This window comes from Dermochelys coriacea, chromosome 27 (assembly GCF_009764565.3).
Source record: "Dermochelys coriacea isolate rDerCor1 chromosome 27, rDerCor1.pri.v4, whole genome shotgun sequence".
Lineage (NCBI taxonomy): Eukaryota > Metazoa > Chordata > Testudines > Dermochelyidae > Dermochelys > Dermochelys coriacea.
The window spans coordinates 12,152,003-12,171,927 of NC_050094.1; the positions used below are offsets into that span (position 1 = coordinate 12,152,003).

Here is a 19,925-nt window from a genome sequence, read left to right on the forward strand (position 1 = left end):
CCGTGCAGCAACACCCCATGCCGACTCACCACAATCTGCGTCTCGTTGTCCGGCAGGGTGTCAATGGCCAAGCTACCTCCTACCAGGTCCTGGCTGATGCGGGTTCCGTCGGTCTCCAGCAAACTCTCCCGAGACTTCCGCCTCCAGCCCAGCAGCTTTGTCCCTGTTCCCCGCTCCAAGGAGTGGCCATGGAGGTGTCCTGTGGAGCAAACATGGGAAGGGGAATCAGCAGGCCTGTGGCAGAAGGAGCCAGCGAGGTAGAGAGTCTAGGTCTGGGATCAAATGCCATGTTTTACTCCAGGGCTGCCAATTCGGATCCACCCTGGTGACGCAAAGGGACTGTCGTGTGACCAGGAGAGATGAGTTTGGTGTCTCAGGCCAGACCTTAGGCGACATCACCTAAGAACACCTGGGCCTGAGCTAATACCCAGCAGGGGGGCCAGGGGCTGAATGGGCTGTGGGAGGTAAATTTAAGGGCTCAGACGCTGGTGATGACAGCAGTAGAGATGGGGCCCTGAGAGATGGGGTCCATTCACAGGGCTTTGGGGAAAGGGGGTGGCAAACTGGGAGGTTTGCTCTGCCCTGTGAAGAAAACAGAGTTGCAGCCTCCAAGGCTGTCACGCCAACTCTTTTCACCAGCTACCCTAACTACCCCCCACCCAGGACACAGAGTGTAGGAGAACCCCTAGGAATGCTCCAGCCCATAAGGGGAAGGCACTGGCTATTCACAGCAGCATTACGCTACAGCCTACAGGCCACAGCCGAGATCAGGAGCCCATTATGCCAGGCACTGCCCATACACAGAATAAGAGACAGTCCCTGCCCCAAAGAGCTTGCAGTCTAAACAGACTACAGGTGGGAAGGGAAACTGAGGCACAAATCAGGGAAAGGACATGCCCCAGTTAACTGGCAGAGCTGGGAGGAGAACCCAGGAGTCCTGACTCCCACTCCCATGCCCTAGTCACTGGGCTACAGTGATGTAACCCACAATGGACTAAGAGCTACTTGAAACGCTGCCAGGCACCTGACCTCACCCCAGGGACCTCCCCTCAGTCGGTCCTGCCCTCTAAAGCTTCTGTGCCACTCACTGCAGTCTGGACACCCAGCCTGGGCACCTCCTGCCATGCCATCACTCCTGCTGCCAGCTGGCATTCAGTCACTTGGTGAAGAAGGAGGAGATGTGATGGGGTCAGCTGGGGAAGATGAACCCCATCGATCCCAGCACGTGGGGTTCAGACGCCCCCTTTGAAACCATGACAAGGTTCCAGGTCTGTGAGATCACAGAGGGACAAGGGGTGGTGGCTGGGGGTGGGGAGGGAAGGGGCCCCTAAAGGATTAGTAAACCTGCCTTAGAGTGATAGACTCCAGGAGCTCAATCTGTTCAGTTTAACAAAGAGGTTATGGGGTGAGATCACAGCCTAGAAATACCTCGGGATGGGGGGGACGACACAAATATTTGACAGGGGGCTCTTCAGTCCAGCAGAGGAAGGTTTAACCCAAGAGGATGGCTGGTAGTTGAAGCTGGAAAGAAGGTGTAGCGTTTTAACCCTGAGAGTAAGTAGTCACTGGAACAACTTGCCAAGGTTTCTCCATCATGGGGAATTTTTAAATCAAGGCTGGATGTTTTTCTAACCGATCTGCTGTGGGAATTATCAGGAGATGTTCTAGGGCCTGTGCTATACAAAAGGTCAGAGGAGATGATCATAAACATTCCTTTCCGGCCCTGGAAGGGCTCTTTATGGATGACAGGGAGCAGCGAAAAGCCACACCCTGGACCAGCACAGATGGGGAACCCTGCGGGGAGCTGTGGTCAGAGGGGTTATGGAGGAACAGTCTTAATAGCATAGTCCTCTGGTTACCTCTGGCTCCCACAACCCTCCGCTGTCATGATGGAGGCAGGTCAGGGATCAGGACCTGCCGGTCCAGCCCCACTCCCAGAGCAAGCAAACCCGGGGTCAGTGCCAACACCAGCGTCAGCTCCACACGGCCTTTCCAGGGAGCTGCCGATATGCAAATGAGCCAACCGTGTCGTTTGCATAAAACATCCCACATGCAGCCAAACAAAAAGTGGCTCCTTTAATGGGGGTGTGTGGGAGGGGTGCAGCTCTGCCCTGGGAGGGGCTTCCCACCCCTAGCTGCTGATCCAGCTGCAGTTGAAACCAGCTGCACAGGGGATGTGATGGGGATGGCAGCAGAGCCCCCGGCTGAGTCTGGAAAGATGCCAGCTTGGCCACCTCTGCACGGGGTGATCAGGGGGCTCATGGGCCCACGGGCCACGCCCTGGGTCGGCTTGCTGAGCACAGGTGCCTAGGGTTGCCATCAATGTTCCCTCTAATTTTTGACAGGCCGTGTGCGCAAAAGGTTTCTTCTGTGCAAATTTTTGACAGGTGTGTATGCAAAAAATTTCTTCTGTGCAAATTATTGTGCTTCTATGCAAATTGTTGTGCGTGCGGTGTTTTGCCGTTTCCGCAGGGTTTAGGATCTGTGTGCGTGCGCACACGCACACAGCTTAGAGGGAACAGTGGTTGCCATCTGTACGGCACAAGGGAGGTTCTGCCCAGAGGTCCCCTGGAAAGGTGCAGGAAGGAGGGAGCCTCCCCCGCGTGCGAGGTTCCCTGCATTGCTCCTCCCTACACTGTGCAGTTGTTTACACTGGGAAGGCTGCCTGGGTCTCTGGCTGAGTAAGCCCTTCCCCTGTCAGCCAGGGCGTATGGACAGCGTGTACTGAGCCCTGGGACAGCGTGCCAGCTGGGCTTGGGGGTGGTGCAGGAGTGCAAAAGGTGCTTCAGGACACCAGGTCTCTGCAAAGGGCTCCAGGGGTTAGCGCTCAGAGCCAGGGAATGCCACAGCCAGACCCCCAACCCCCGGCACGTTCACACCTGAGGTGTGCCACAGTCAGACCCACAACAGCCACCTGCATGCTCATGCACTTTTACACCCCGTGCAGAAACTCACAATCACGTTAATGATACAGCCAACCCAGTCCTTCGGCAAGTCCACTGCCAAAAACAATGGAAAGACAGCTGACACGCTCGTGCAAACCTACATGGGACTCTGGTGCACAGGCACACAAAGCACACACAAACACTGATGCAGGCAAAACAACCCGACACATGTATATCTTTAACTCTGTTAAAAAAAACTGACATGCAAAATACATACACCCGACAGCAACACACAAGACAAGACATACACATGCACACCCCCTACCAAAAGCCCACAAAAACCACCTCCCCAAAACACTGAATTCCACACAAACCACAGACATTCACACCCACTCCTGCCCATGCAGACTTTACAGCACAGTGTATGTCGGTGTGACGTGTCTTGCACAAAAGCACCCAGGGGAAGGCTGTGTGAGCAGGGTGTGTTGGCAATTTCCCACTGGTTTCACTGGGTGCAGGGTCCTTCGCGAGTGACACTCCTCTGGACAGTCCATGCCAGCCAGCCATGGTCTCTCTCGGAGCCTCCGGGCCTGGGAAGGCGTTCCAGGCCTAGCAGCCCTGCTCCTGTCCCCCTGCCTCCATGGGGCAGGGATGCTGTAGGGCGGTGAGAGAGTGAGATCAGTCAGTCAACGGACTCGCTAAGAGCTTCCTGAGTCCAGGCCCTGTGACCAGGCTGGGACACTGCCCTGGCCTTTTGGATGATGGTCCAAGCCGCAGCCTGTTATTCCGGGATGTGCTGCTCCCACGGGCTGATGCAGCCTGGCCTCACCGCGAAGCCTGCATGTAGCCAGCCATGCGGGCTCTGGGAAGGGACGGACTGAGGGCCTGGGAGCCCAGAGCTGGGTCCCATATGCTGGGGGCCCCAAGAGATCAATTAGGCCCCATGGGGGGCTGTCCCAGTGGTGCACAACATCCCCTTCAGTCTAAGCCATGGTGGGTTGGATCTGCCCTGCCCCACTGCTAAAAGGGGACCTCCTCCCCCACAAACTGGATGGGAGGGCTCACATCAGGATCCCAACTCCTCCCTTCCCTCTCCAATGCAGGGAGTTCCTACAGCCACCAGGAGGTGCTCCATCCATAGTCCTAGTGACACGAGCCCCCTTCACCCCCCATCCCCACCTGCCTGGGCAGCCAGCTCTCCTCTTCGTGCTACTGTCCCCACACCCTCTGCTTCTCCAACTCCAGGCCTGTCCTGATGCCACTGGCTGGATTTAGGATTCACTCGGACAGGCTCTGACAGTGCAGAGGGCAGCAACTGCTGGACCCCCAAGTCCCTCTTCCCATGCCCCTCGATGGGCTCCCCACACAACCAGCTCTGTCAGTGCCCCTCACTCCTGACCTGCAGCCCCCCCTTCACTATCTCAGCCTGGACTCTCTTCCTCCCCCTCCCCTCCCACTTCTCTGCTGATGCCCCTTAAGGTAATTTGCTGCATGGCACCGAAAAGCGGCGGGCACTGAGAGTTGTGATCAGATACCGCGGGATTAGGGCCCAGCTGCGGAAGTGTCTTGCACAAGGGCTTCTGCCCCAGCCCTCGCACCTTGGAAGCCTCAAGCCCACACACCGGCCTTGGGCTCTGCAGAGGGTGTCGCTCCAACTCGCAAATAGCTGCAAGCATTTTGTAGCTCCCAGCTGCTCAACTCCCCCTGCATAGGGCTGCTCGCAAAAAGCAGCTTCCTCCTCGCACGGGGGGCCTTGGCTCCTCAGGTAGCCGGGGGCTACTCCACTCAGCTTACTTGCATGTGTGTATGGAGGGGATCTCAGCAGCGGCCCCTGCTGGCCGGGGAGTTTCCCCTCAGGATGAGCCTGAACAGTGAAATTCGGATCCAGTTGCTGATCTGGACTTCCTCTGAGGTGGAAAGAGTTTGGGTCAGTTCTAGCTCAGATCCATGGTATGGAGATGGGCCAGAGCCAGGAAGTTCTGATCCAGATCCAAACTTCACCCAGACATCGAGAGAGACTGTGTCAAGGGGTTTTCACTCAGATGTGTTGCCCGGTGGTCACACAAATAGTCCATGGCAGAGGCTTCTGATCAACTAGTCTGACCTCTGACGTGACACAGGCCAGACAGTGTCACCCTTCTGCACTGAGATTTAATCAAAAGCTCATCCTTCTCCTGCTAACAGCCCCAGCCACAGATTCTGACTGTGCCACCAAGCCCCCTACGAGATAGAGCTGACCAGCAGAACTCCTCAAGCCCCCTCCGTCCTTGACCTGGCCTGTCTCGTCTCCAAACATATAACAATAATACGTAGCTCTTGTGTAGCGCTTTTCAACCACAGGTGTCAAAGCACTGCAGATATTACAGATGGGGAAACTGAGCACAGAGCAGGGATGTGACTGGCCTGAGGCCACACTGCTGGTGTTATGCTAGAAGCAGCTGTGCTCTCAAATGGCACATGGAGGGCAGGGCTCAAATCCTACCCCTGAAGTCGAGGTGGCCTCTTTGGAGACCCGGCTTTGAATCCTGCTTCCCCTCCTTGGGCTGCCCACTCAAGCCCAAGATTCAAATCCCCAACTCCCTTCCCACAGACGGAGGCCCGACATGTTTTCATAAAGCAGAGCTTTCCCCTCGCTTTGCTTTCAGTTAGGACCAGCTCTAACATGCCTTGATTAACCATCACATATGAGCAAGCAGCCCAGAGAGGCTCCAATTTCCTCCACAAACCTTTTCCGACTGCGGTAAGCTCTGTTCCTTCCGCGTCTAGATCTGTAAATGTCAGCAGCAGCCTGAGATGCAGCTAGTATAACATGACTCTATATTGAGAGAGACACTCAGCCTCTCCCAACTCTAGGATGGGTCCTAGAGATGCGAGCCAAGAGTAGCCTGAAAATACCCCAGCATCTTAAGCAACAGGCCCAAGGTAGCCACCAGAACCCACTGCTCCAGCTCAGCCAGGGATCTCCCATCCCACGCCCCTTCTTGCAGCCAGGCTACGTGCTGGGAAGTAATTTGCTCTTAACCCAAGCCTCAGGAGGGGATCACTTCACTCGCCACTGAAATGTGGCCAGCTCTGGGGTCGGACGTGCCAGCTGCTAAACAGGGCATGATGGGAAGTGAAGGGAGGACCCCACCATAGGGGGATGGGAACGTCTAGGGTCACACAATGGGATTCTGGCCAGGATACCAGGCTCTCACTGGTCCCAGGAAATGCCTCTGACCATTGAGCTTGGGCCCCCAATCCCTTAACCAAGATGCTGCACACAATCCCATGCCATGTAGCAGTAGGCACCCCCTGCCTCCATCAGGGCCCCTCTGGGACCTGGCTGTGGTGCACAGTCTGTCTCACATGGCAAAGGGAGGTTCCTGACTCCCACACCAAACCTCCCCCCTGGATCATGCTCCCCATGCTGCACTATGTTTACCCTTCAGCATCCAACTCTGGATTCCTTCAAACAGCTTCCCCATCCATCAAACTGACACCTCCACCACAGACCCGCAGGGGTTTGCCCAGCCCCCCCCCGATGCATGGGGAAGTAGGGGGGCGTCAGGATATTAGACTGACAACTGTGTGCACAGCTCCCCCTCCAGACACAGCCCTGCTGCTGCCCCTCAGTGCTGACCTGCTTTTTCTGCTCTGGCCAGAGAACTCTCAGAGCGAGACAAGAGCGCGACCTGGGAGAGCCCCCAGCCTCGGATGTCACCAATCAGCGCTGCTCCATCCACTTCAAATGGGGTGGTGCCTGTTCACAACAGCAGAGGAGCTGGCCCAGCCCCAGGAGCTGGAGTGAGCTGGGGCAGTGGTGTCCTGTGACCCTTCCAGTTGGTCAGCGATGTGGAGGTCTGATCCGCCCCCCACCCCTGTGCGTGTTCAATTCACCTCTGAGCCTGCTGTCTGGAGCCATGCCACCTGCCAGGCCATCACCCCAGTGGGCCAACCCATGGCCAGATTTCCCCCAAATTTACCACTTACATCCAGTGCTTAATTTGTGCTGGGGCTGAGCCCTGGCACCTCATGGCTTGGCAGTTCATAGCCCCGGCACCTCTGGGCTTCCTGCATCAGTTATGAATGTAAAAAAAATGGCTTGAACCCTGGCACCTCTTTCATTACAAATTAAGCATGGCTTACATTTCCTTCATGCCAAGATTCTGCCCTGGGGATGAGTTGGCTCCGTCTGCTTTTGCCAGCTGGAGTGTCTGTGCCCTTCCCCAAGGGAGGTGGTGGGCACGCAGCAGCCCTTGGGAACACAGAAGTGTTTATGGAGGGTCCCTAACTATCAGCCTGTCAGAACATGTCTTATTGACTGTCTCTAACTGGGCTGAAGGCCTGTGGAGATGAGATAGGTCTATCCACCAAGACGCTGCCTGAGTGCTGGGTCAGGTGTCTAAGTCCCAGCCTCCTGGCTGATGCCTGAGAGATGCTGGCAGTTAACCAGGTCCCCCATGCAGCAGGGCCCTGGGTCTTAGCTGCTACCAGTGGGGGAGGAGGAGATGCTCTGGGTTGGATCCCAAGCTTCACTCACACACTACTGGCTCCCCAACCCTACGAGCTGGTGATCGACCCCACGTTTCCCACGTTCACTGGGTTGACCACCCCCACTGAGATAAGGCCAGCTCCTGAGCTGCTGTAAACAGATGCAGCCCTGGTGACTTACATCAGTGAGGACCTGGCCCCTAGACTCCGTCCTGTAGCGGAATTACACTGAATACATCCAGTGTCTCTGGGCACATTCCTGTATGCCCATCACCGTGGTATTCAGCCACTTTTTCTGTTCCTTCGGTCATGGGTGGGATCTTGTCTGTCCATTCATCCCACTTCTCCTCTCCGTGTTCCCCCACTTTGACCCACAATTTTGCCCTCTCTGAGTGCAGAGGGCCCTTCCTGCTGCGATCAGCCATGATCTCCTCGTTGCCCTCCTTCCAGCATGTTACTCCTTACCTGTGCGCTCTGGAATCCGTGTTCTAGAACCTGCATCATGTCTCACAGGATCTATGCTACACCGTCTGATACCCTACTCCCATTCCCACAATTTCTGTCAGCCCTTGGAGCCTATGAGCCGTTCTCCAGCATGGAGCATGATCTAGAACCCAACAGATCACAGTGTCTGCTCTAGAACCCACGGCCACATGTTTCCTATGCTTGGACTCAAGCCGGGATCATCTCCCCAGCCCTTTGGCTCTCTCTCACTGTGGAAACACCATGCAAAACCAGGGTTTCTACTGTCCAAGTTGCTGATCACGCCATCTCCCCCTACATCCCTCCCTCGCCAATTCCAGAGCCTGAGAATGGTCCCTCTGTATAAACAGGAAAAGCTGGCACTGTCGAGAGCACAGCACAGATTTTGTCTTTCATAACCAGCCTCTGCTAATAACTTCACGCCAGGAAGTGGTGGGAGACTGGGCCAAGCCACAGAGCTGTCTGAGCCAAACATCTAAGGCTGGCTTGATGCAGCGTATTCCTCCATGCTGCCCGGCACTCACTTAAAGGGCCAGACAAGGATCAGGGCTGTCTCTCTTTGAGAGGAGATGGATGAGAGGGGACAGGCTGAGAACCTACAACATTGTGCCAGGCAGAAAAGCGAATAGATCATAGCAATGCAGGGCTGGAAGGGACCTCAAGAAGTCACCTGGTCCATCCCCTACTCGAGTGTATACGCCTCTAACGTGTTTGACAAAGGTGTCCTTAAAAACCTCCCATGACAGGGATTCTCCAACTTCCCTAGGTCACCTGATCCTGTGCTTCACTATAGAGTTAGAAAGTTGTCCTCATATCTAACCTGAATCTACCTGGTTGCAAACTAAGCAGATTCCTTTCTGTCCTGCTTTGGTGGCCATGGAGAACAAATGATCACCATCTTCTTTGTAACAATATTTTACTTACTAGAAGACTTATCAGGTCCCTTCTCAGCCTTCTCTCCTAAACTAAATAAACACATCCTATTCCAGGTAACAGCAGGGCAAGCTTCCCGTCAAACCAGCTCTGGAGGGACCACCTGCCTTGAAACCTCCCCAATCCCTCCAGGTCTTTCCAGTGAGGAAGCCAACTGTTCTATGGGGACCTGCCTGCTAAGAACTGGCCTGAGACCTGCCAAACTCATCTCCTGCCACCTCCAGCATGTGCAATTCTTTTAGCTTGTTGGGCTGGTTTCAAACCTGCAGCCTAGAAGGGAAATGTTCTCCCTCTCCATTTGCAACTCCTGCCCCCCTCCAGCCATCCATCCAGCATCCCCCAAAATCCCCTCAGTCCCTCTAGGGGCAGCCCAAGAAAATCCAAGGCCCAGCCAACAGAGTACCGCTTCCCCCCCCCCCCCCCCCGCAGGCTTTCTGAGACCCCATCACTCCACAGCTGGAGGAATGAAAGGAACTGGGAAGAGTCTGGTGTTCGAAACATAAACCCAAGCCAAGGTCGCTGGGCTGAGCTGGCCAGCAGGAAGGGATCCCGAGCGCCCCAGGGGTGTTGGGGAGGAGAAGGCCTGGCCCCAAATTCCAAAGCAGGAGCATTAACATGTTACACACCTGCTGACAGCTGATTTGCACCCTTTGGGCTGCTTGGTCCCTATGAACCTAGCATCCCCCACCCATCCCTCTGTACTAACAATGGCAGTGCTTTATAGAGTGCTGCTTTCCAACTCACAGCACTTGGCACGCCATCAACAGGTTAGACAGACAGGGCCCACGGAAATGCAGCCACCTCTGGGGTGGAATCCAAGCAGTGCACAGCAGAACAGCAGGTGAGCTCTGAGCCAAGCTTGAGGCAGCAGACAGTCTGGTCATTTCACACCTGAGACTGTGCCCACTTAGCCATCCCCTCCAGCCCTAGTACAGCTCAGTGGGGTGCAGGTGGGGGGGAGGTCGTGCCAGCACAGGAATGCAGCTGCTTTCCAGGTCAAGAGGCAGGAGTAGGATCTGCATAAGGGGAGACTCCAGCCCCCTAGATTTACACATCCCATGGGATTCCCCAAGGCAAATTGCAGTCACTCCTGGGTCCCTCTCTGCAACCTTCCCTGCACCCTACATCAGACAGCTGGCTTCTCTCTAGTTTACAGCAGGCTGCTCCCGGGGCTGCGTGGGAGCCCCCAAGGCAGCCAGCAGCCTCCTCTCTCGCCCTGAGCTGGGGGCCTCTGCGAACACCCGGAGCTGCAAGCCCTGCCTCAACTGGCCCAGCAGGGGCGGATGCCCACCTCCACAGCGGCCAATGCACTGCAGACCCTCGGCTGGCTCGGGGGAGCGCTGGGAAGCGTGTCCAAAGGGAGCCTTGGAGATGCCAAATGGGGAAGTGCACAAACGTGCCCACGACTGTGCATGCACCCTCCCTGCCACGCGCGGGGCACCTGTACCCCCAGCCCCGCCGCCACGCGCGGGGCACCTGTATCCCCAGCCCCGCCGCCACGCGCGGGGCACCTGTACCCTCGCTATTTGCGCACAGCGACCCTTGTGTGCACACCCCGCCTGCCAAGTCCCACTCGGGTACATTCGCCTCCACCCACGCTCAGGGGCACCCGTGGCGGCGCCCTCCCTCCCCTGCACCCCTGGCCCCCGGGTAGCTCGCCCTCAGCCACACACGTCTTCCCTCGTATGCCCGCTCACGCGCATTTGCACAGGCACTCGTGCCCTGCCCGTCCACTTCCACGCACGCCGGTGCACTCTGCCCCTTCCTCGCCGTACCTGCCTCCAGCCTGCCGCGAGCTTCCCCCGCGGCCTCGCGCAGCAGGGCGAGCAGCAGGAGGACCCCCCATCGCATCTTGGGGGGCGGGCGCGGGCTCCGGGGCGCCTCTTTCCCCCCCCCCAGCCCCAGCCCCGGCTCCTCTCCGGTCCCCGGCACCGGCCGCCCAGCCTCGGCAGCGCTGGGATCGGGCGAGCAGCGACCAGTCCTTCGGCTCAGCAGCGCAGCGCCCCCGTGGACCAACCCGGGGCCGGGAGGGGGGCCGGGACGCAGGCTGGGTTCGCCCGGCGTGGGGACATGAGCCGCCCGGCGTTGCAGCCTGTGTGGGAGACACTGAGCCGGGGAGACCGAGTGCTCGTGCCCCCTGCTGGCGTGTGGGTGCCATGGCTGGGGGGGTAAAGAGCTAGAGATGGGGTCAGACCCCTCCTGCCCCAGCTCCCCCCGCCTCTGCCACGCATCCCTGTGCCGCCTAGGGCACTTCCCTGCCCCTCCCTTTCCTCAGCAGGGCGCCTGGGTTCTGATCCCAGCGCTGAACAGGGCAGGGCTCTCGTGGTTCGGGGCAGGCTGGGAGCCAGGACGCCTGGCTTCTATCCCTGGCTCAAGGAGGGGAGTGGGGTCTAATGGGTATGGGGTGCTGGGAGTCAGGACTCCAGAGTTTTGTCCCCAGCTCTGGTCAGGGCATGGGGTCTAGTGGGTTAGAGCGGGAGCTATGAGCCAGGACACCTGGGTTCTCTGCTGGCTCTGGCAGGAGAGTAGGATCTAGTGGGTTAGAGCAAGGGGAGGCCTGTGAGTCAGGACTATTGGGGTCTAGTCCCAGTACTACCACTGAGTCCCTGTCTCTCCTCTCACTGCCTCAGCTTCCTCAGTTGTATACCCAGTGATAGGTAATAAGCCAACTTCCCACAGCTGGGGGTGGGGGTGGGGGTCATTGGAAGCAATGGTGTTTGATATTTCCCTCAGCTGGAGAACAAACCAGACACCAGGGTGCTTTTACACTGGCAGGGATGATGGAAACAAAGCAGTTGCCTGCTCCTTCCCCCTAGGGAGATTTTCAGGGAGGAGGGAGCGCTCTAGGGAGACAGTCAGAGCCTGTGTGGGCTAGTTGGATGCTTCTGATCCAGACAGAGGGTTTCACAGCAGCACCAGCAGGAATAAAGCACTGGCTGATAGTGCGACAGACTGTCGTGCTGCCCCTTGGGAGCCAGGCAGCGGAAAACCCCCCCACCCCCACCAAACATCTGTGATCTTGTTCCATCAGCTGGAAGCTCCAGCACAGAACATGGGGAGAACCAGGTTCAGCTACAAACCCTGCCTGGCTCCAAAGGGAAAGGAAAGGTTGTAGGGACACCGCTCCTCCCTGCCCACCCTTTTCAAGCTGGGCAGGGTCAGAAGGTCTTTGCAAGCCTGAATTCAGGCAGAGGTGGGGCCTGGGGATCAGCCGTGTCAGACAAACACCCCCTCCTTGCGCTAGATGAATCATCTGCTGACCCTGCCCAGCTTGAACGGCTGATCCCTCCTGCCCCCAACCCTGCAGCCCCCTCCCTGAGACCACCTCTCCATTCAGGGCCTGGCAACATGCACAGGCATGTGCAAATGGCTCACTGCAGGGGCTTCCCTGGGTAGGTTAGGATGGGATCTCTCTCCTGGTTCCCAGGGACAGCAACCCCCCACCCCAGCTTGGAGCAGAGTCACAGCTGAGATCTCCAGAGCTCTGAGGACAAGCCCCAGTTTGGAATGGTGGGTCACTGCTAATGGGGAGGACAGTTCCATTCAGCGCAGGGGCTTTTCCTTTCCAAGGGCTGGCACTACCTGCTACCCAGCTCCTATACCCCAGCCCTCTCCCCCTGCAGGGAGGTCTCACTCAGGAAAGCTCCTGGGAATTTCCTCCAGAGCCTGGAATGGAATTTATAAATGGCAACATGACCCCATGAGTGGCAGGCAGAATATGCCCCTGGGGGGTTTGATCTGAAAATGATCATAGAATCATAGAAGATTAGGGTTGGAAGAGACCTCAGGAGGTCATCTAGTCCAACCCCCTGCTCAAAGCAGAACCAATCCCCAACTAAATCATCCCAGCCAGAGCTTTGTCAAGCAGGGCCTTAAAAACCTCTAAGGATGGAGATTCCACCACCTCCCTAGGTAACCCATTCCAGTGCTTCACCACCCTCCTAGTGAAATAATTTTTGCTAATATCCAACCTAGATCTCCCACACTGCAACTTGAGACCATTGCTCCTTGTTCTGTCATTTGCCACCACTGAGAACCCCCCCTTCAGGTAGTTGAAGGCTGCTATCAAATCCCTCCCCCACTTCTCTTCTGCAGACTAAATAACCCCAGTTCCCTCAGCCTCTCCTCGTAAGTCATGTGCCCCAGCCCCCTAATTATTTTCATGGTCCTTGTTGAACCTCATCAGATTTCTTTTGGCCCAATCCTCCAATTTGTCTCGGTCACTCTGGACCCTATCCCTATCCTCCAGCATATCTACCTCTCCCCTCAGTTTAGTGTCATCTGCAAACTTCCTGAGGATGCAATCCATCCCATCATCCAGATCGTTCATGAAGATGTTGAACAAAACTGGCCCCAGAACAGACCCCTGGGGCACTCCACTTGGTACCGGCTCCCAACTAGACATTGAGCCGTTGATCACTACCCGTTGAGCCCGATGATCTAGCCAGCTTTCTATCCACCTTACAGTCCATTCATCCAATCCATACTTTTTTAACTTGCTGGCAGAATACTGTGGGAGACCATAACAAAAGCTTTGCTAAAGTCAAGATATATCATGTCCACCACTTTCCCCATATCCACAGAGCCAGTTATCTCATCATAGAAGGCAAACAGGTAGGTCAGGCATGACTTGCCCTTGGTGAATCATGTTGACTGTTCCTGATCACCTTCCTCTCCTCCAAGTGCTTCACACTGGATTCCTTGAGGACCTGCTCCATGATTTTTCCAGGGACTGAGGTGAGGCTGACCGGTCAGCACCCCTTGGGGCACCCGAGCATGGCCCTGCCATCCAGATTCCCCAGAGCACACCACACCCTGAAGATTGAGGCCCAGACTGTGACGCTGAGGCAGCCTGACGCCCCAACCCATAGCACCAGCTCTGTGGGACAGGCAGCAAACCCAGCAGCACAAAAGCCTGGGGAGAGAGACACTCTGACAGGCTAAAAAAAGAAGATGAATGGGTAGAGCCACATGGCAGATGAGCAGCCTCAGAACCAGTGCAGCAATTGATGAGGATAATTAATAACCCGGCCCTGTCTCAGATGGATTAGGCCAACCCCAGACTCCCAGTGCCTTGATCAAAAGAAATAATGATCCAGTCCGGCTGACACCCCCCACCCGCGCCTGCCTCCTTCCCCCAGGAGAGGATTCAAGCTCTGGAGGATTCAAGCTCTCTTTCAGCCAAGCCAGCAGCAGGGTCGAAGCCCCTGGTTCAGAGGTGGAGTGAGTTTATACTCGCCTGTGGAACACCAAAGGCTAAGGGGGTCGGGTGGAGTTGGGCAGAGCATGGCCAGAGGCCGGCAAACTGCCCCCCTCTCCCCAGACACACCTACTGCTTCAGCAGCGCCACGTGCAGCTCCCCCATATTCCAGCCCTGGGCTCCCCGGCCCTCCACCCCTCTCCTGATGCTCCTCAATCCCAACCCACAGTCTTTTCTGCTTTCAGCCCTGACTGGGGAAACTGAGGCACTAAGGCACAGTGACTTGCTCCAGATCTGATTGTTTAGGGAGTGACCTCAGGCGTTCGCGACTCCTGGTTCAATGGGAATGTTCAGACAACCCCCACTGAAAGTGGAATTGGAGCTCCCTGGATCTGGGACATACTGACAGGAAGTAAACCTGGGTATCCACAATTCTAATGTTCCCATCAGCCCATCCTCCTCCTCCCAGATGACTCCCTAAAGGGTCTGAGAGGCTCCCTACCCATCCCTGGCTGCTCTTCCATGCATGGAGCTCTGATGACAGAACTGGATTACCTGGACTTGTTCTGACCCAGGCAGGGACTTCCCCAAGAATTGAAACTAGAAGTGGTTCGAATTTACAGAGGGGTTGGAAAACGACTAAAGTAGCAACATTGCGTAACTAACTGACCACAGGGGGGAATTCAGGAGGGTTGTACAGCCCCCCAGGAGGGGTGTAGGGAAATCCCTGGCTCAGCCAGTGCATGCCTGCCATTAGCTCCCTCTGACCCAGAAACCTGTCTGGTCTGCAGACAGCAAGAGGGCACATGCAAGCCAATTGCACCATCGGATGCTCCCTTTTCATTTGCTCTGGCCACAAATCAATTCCTTTTTTTAAAGGCAGATGAAGAATACCTTCAATCTGAGCCACTCTGTCATGTCACCGGCAAGGGGGCTTGCTAATATCCGCAACTGAGAGGGAGGGCAGGCAGGGCTGGACCTGGGTTCACTTCAGGAGGGCATCGCCAGGAGGTTGAGATCCAGATCCGACCCCTCTCTCCCTAGGCTTCAGAAGCATTTGGAACTGGATTTCTGGTTCTTCTTCTTAGTTTCAGGGACACAGAGGTGCCAATCCACCCACCAGATGCTCCCTAGAGGCTCTAGGGAAAACTTTTACCCCCTTGTTTCCCTCTCCCATCCTTGCCATTATTTTAGTTCTTGAGTTAAATTTATGAGCCCAGGATTTAGCTCCCATCCCAATTGCCTGGCAGCACAGCATCATACCTGCCCCACCATCCCTGTCTGGACCCTGCTTATGGACACAGGCAGCCATTGCACATAATCAGCTTAGCCAGCAGCGCAGCCAGCCCCTGCTGAATAACTCCTTGGGGACACTCCCCCCAACACACACACACACACACACGGCCAAGCCACTGCCTGCCAGCCTGATTCTCCAAGCAGTGTTCTGGCACAGATGCTCAGAGTCTATCAGCCCAGGACCACAGGCTGGGCTGCCCCAGGCCCTGAGCCAGCCCCACTGCCCTGCTTGGTAATGTTAGGCCAGAGAGGCCATCGTCGCTGGAATGTGCCCCATGCCCCAAGCCTGCCCACAGAGGTGGGGGTGCCCGTGCACCAGGGAAGGAAGAGGAGAGCCCTGCCCCATCCCAGCCCCACACGAGGGCCTGGAGGGACCCAGAGCTTGAAGGGTCACTGACTGTGACACCACACCCAGGTCTTCAGCGACAGAGTGGGGAGAGAATCTGCACAGAATGACACCTGGCTCAGCCTGGGGGGGCGGGAGGGGGGGCAGGCTGGGCCAAGTTGGTGCCTCCACGTCTCTGTCTCTCTCCAGTCAGTCATCCACCCTGCACAGGTGCAGGGGGCAGCAGTTAGGGCTCAGGGAAGAACTGAAGGAAGTGTTTGCTTTGCTCCTGAGGCCTGGCCTGACCCCTTTTCTTGCAATCTCCCTTCTGCTCTTGGAAGCAGCGTCCTGACCTTTTACTTTACAATTCGCTTACACCCCTGCAAGGCAGAGTCAGCTCTCTGCAACCCAGCCTACATGGCTGCTGGCTTCTGGCATTCACGTTGTCCTGCTGCCCCCTAGTGGCACAAAGGGAAATAAAGCATCATCCTTCATTTATTTTGGTTGTGTTTCATGCAATATATTCCACACCCCACTTCCCTATTCGCCCCTTCCCCTCTCCCAGTCCCTTTCCCAGGAAATAGAATCAAAACCTCCTTCCTTAGCACACCCTTTTACTGTGAGCTCTTCAGGGCTGTCTCTTACTCTGGGAGCCCTGATTTCAGTTGGCCTCTAGGCGCTACTGTATATTAAACATGAGCAGCAATAATGCCAATGTTCCTTTTTCCAGCAAAAACGTTAGCCTGGGGCTGGAAAAGGAGAAGGCAGAAGAGAGCTAAGACCCAGATGCTCATTCGAAAGTGAAGCACCTGAATCCAGATCAACCCGCCTGGCCTGATTCTCAGAGAATGCTGCTGTCAGGAGTTGTGGCTTGGCAGCAAGGCTGAGAATCAGCCTGTTTGGCAAGGCCCGATAAGCCTTCTAGGCACCCAGCAAATCAACAATCAGAAGAAGGGCGGGACTAGGAATAAGAGGGTGGCATTTAAAAAGGGGACAATTGAGAGTGAATATAAGGGAAAGCTTCTTGGCAGAGATGGGTGGAGCTGGGGTCATTGCTCCAGGGAAAGGTGGGAACCCCATCCCATAGAGCACTTATGATCAGACCGAGCAAAATGCTGGCAACAGGGGATAACCCGGCACTCTCCAGGCTAGGGACTAGTTGCCCTGCTACGTCTTGCCCAGCTTTTGATTCCACACACCCTTATTTGTTATTGTAGGGTTGCTCAGGAGGGCTGGGCTGAGAGTCATATTGTGCCAGAACCCTTGTGCCATTGTAAAGCAGATCGCTCTGTTCCAGTCAGCCAGCGGGGATTGGGGAACACCCTGCTTCCACTCCTGTCTCCTTGTATTTCACCCCACTGCGACAGGTGGCCGAGAACAGCTCCCCTGTCACGTCAAGCCCCACAAGGCACCGACACCGGGTCTCCCAATGCATCTCCTGTCTAGGTGTCTCTCTGGGTCTGACTTCACTGCTCTGGAAGTCAGTGGCAAGACTCCCCTGGACTCCAATGGAGCAGGCCGAGGCCTGTAGACCATAATGCTTCTTTGGGGGCACCTTTCCTGCCACAGCATGGCCCTGCAGACATCCCACCTAGTGCTTCCAATAACAGCCTGGAGTCCTTAGACTAAAGTCCCCCTTCCTGGGGCTCAATATACTAGTAACAGGCTTAATCGACAGCAAGGGAGATTTAGGTGAAATATTAAGAAAAACTCTCTCACTCTACAGTTAAGCTCTGGAACAGGCTTCCCAGAGAGGCTGTGGAATTCCCATCACTGAAGGTGTTTAAGAGCAGGTTGGACAAACACCTGCCAGGGATGGTCTCTTGGTATACATGGTCCTGCCTCAGCACAGGGGGCTGGGTTTGATGAGGTCGCAGAGACCCTTCCAGCCCTACAGTTCCATTATTAAGCCTTTAGGAATTAATGTGCATGGGCACTGTCAAGGCTAAGCCCTTCCCTTTTGGGGTTTCCAATTTCACACTCAATCCAGAAGTCCAGGCTCCCAGGTCTCCCTCCATTCACCTCTGAACCAGGGAGCTTTCAGTCCCACTGCCACTCCTGGTGCCCCTAGAGAGTCTTTTCTTCCCAAGTCTCATCCTGCCAGGTCTTTGGACTCACTCCAGCTTCCCTTCAGTTCAGGAATTTCCTTGCCCGCCAACCATTCTCCCTTCAAACTACCTGCCCTGCCCTCCTAGGACAGCTGGGTTTTTATCCTGCTCAGGAGGTAGCCCTCTTTCCCCATCTTGTCTGCAGCTCCCCGAAACACCTGCTCCATGGCATGGAACAGGCTGGGCTGGCTCCGAGTCCCCTTCCTCTCTGTTCCAGGCTGTCTTTATCTCCCATGCCGGATACAGCGCCCAGTGCATTGGGGGCACTAAACAGAGAAGAAAAACGGAACTAATTCCTGAGAACCCATGTGGACCCCAGTGCTGGCAGCTGGACCCTGACTCTACTTTCAGTGATAACTGCAGGCTCACATGAGTCTAACTGAGATATATTTTCTGTAACAACCCCTGCCTTTCTTGCATTTGGGCTGGAACTGGAGAAAGACAGAAAATGAAACTGATTAAACGTTTCCACAGATTCTCTCTCCCTACACCCCCACTTTGGTTTTACAAAAATCTTTAGATGGGGTGAAAAGATTCCCTTTAAAAAACCTGTTAAATGGAGATAGGATGGGTAATTTTAAGCCCAGTATTGATGCTGTAGGAGCTACAAAAATAATTCCCATTACAAGATTTGCCCTGCCACGTGGGGATCCTGTGTAAAAAAATGTTAAGTATTTAAAATGAGGGGGCACCCGGATTTGAACCGGGGACCTCTTGATCTGCAGTCAAATGCTCTACCACTGAGCTATACCCCCTCTACTGGAAAAAAGAGAGGAAAGCATTTCCTTATAGAGTAGATTGCACAAGCATAGCTGTTAATTTAACTGGGTATTGGCAATATGTTACAGCCAGCTCCTAAAACAACCACCCACACAATGGGTGGAGGCTGTGCTATGGGGAGTGTTTGCACAGGGAGTGACTCAGACTGCATAGCAAAGCTTTAAGGAGCAACAGCCTGAGGGGAGACTTTAAACCTTTTCATGAATGATGGGTTATTGGATGTTAAACATCACCATCACTCTTGATGTGCAGCAGATTTATCCATTTGTGAAGGCCAGCTGGGGTTAGTCTGATCATCTAGTCTGACCTTCTGCATAGCACAGGCTGGAGAATTCCCCCCAGCGATTCCTGCATTAAACCTAATCACCTTGGGTTGAAGTAGAGCAAGTCTATCTGTAGACAGCCATCTACCCCGCTCCACATCTGGGGTGCAGCTCCTGCAGGCCGTGAAACCCGCAGGGACCGACAGACATCAGTTACATGGCAGCCACCAAAACATGCTGCTGAAATATTCCCAGCCCAGAAACCTGTACCTGACTGGTGGGGTTCTGAAAGGGGCGGGCAGTATCTGTTTGGTATGTGGCGTGCCCCCTATAAGAGATGCGTTGCCAGGCCCCAGCCAGAGGCTGGTAATGGCCATTCTGTCACAAGCCAAAGGGAAGCAAGTCCTCTATTCAGAGAGGGCACAAAGCATTAATCAGATTCTTAAAGGCAGTGTGTCCTAGTGGACAGAGAACTGGGCTCAGGAGAAATGGGTTTTGGCCCCAGACAAGTCACTTTCCCTCTCTGTGCCTCAGTTTCTCCATCTGTAAAATGGGGATAATGCCACTGACCTCCTTTGTAAAGTGCTTGATAACATGGCATTTACAAAGGGAAGAAAATAATCCAAGACCTTTAACTCTTTCCACACTGGTATTTTCCTCACTTTCAGGTAAATGAACCTGTCAGAGAAATTATATAGACCTTGGAAGCTTCACTAGCTGTATCTTGAATAGGTATCACTCTGGCTTAAGCAACCTCTGAACTCTGCCCACGTTCTTCTGGGTGATTTTGAATCTAATTGTCCCAAGCAAGGGGGTTCCCACCCCTTTCCTCGTGAGACAATTCCACTGACGGATTCAGCCGACTAAGGAAGTTTCCCTGAGGACTTCATTTTGTCCCTAGTTATTTGCAGCCAAAAAATTTCATTAGCTTAGAACTAAGGGTTCTCAGGGCTGCCTCATTCCTCGAAGGGTGGCCACAGGTAAACTTTGGAAAGCCAGGAAATAAAGACTCACATCAGCACTGGAAAGCCAGGCCATGAAGAGTTGTGGTTTCTTGCCCACACTCACTGCTTACATCCTTTAAATATATGTCATCACTCACCCCACCTGCCCCCTTAGTGATTGCTTGGAAAAGACCAGACAATCACATTTTAAAAAGACCTCATACATGTAGAATGG

General features: G+C 55.0%; 1 protein-coding gene and 1 non-coding gene across 3 annotated transcripts in view; both read right to left on the minus strand.

Annotated features, from left to right (window-relative positions):
- Nucleotides 1–10,893, minus strand: part of PLXDC1 (plexin domain containing 1) — a 50,920-nt gene extending 40,027 nt beyond the window's left edge. The window contains exons 1-2 of one of the 2 annotated variants that reach the window (XR_005290427.2): nt 10,550–10,891; nt 30–199 (exon numbers count right to left, since the gene is read on the minus strand). Coding sequence is in view for 1 of the 2 variants with exons in the window: in XM_038385984.2 (XP_038241912.1) it covers nt 30–199; nt 10,550–10,625 (246 nt within the window). In the remaining variant the exon portion in view is untranslated. Of the gene's footprint in view, nt 1–29; nt 200–10,549 lie in introns of both variants that reach the window. The other variant, XM_038385984.2, reaches the window with a different exon arrangement.
- Nucleotides 10,894–18,386: 7,493 nt separating this feature from the next.
- On the minus strand, nt 18,387–18,458 carry TRNAC-GCA. The gene has a single exon. It is a non-coding gene; the product is annotated as a tRNA-Cys (tRNA).
- Nucleotides 18,459–19,925: the final 1,467 nt, after the last annotated feature.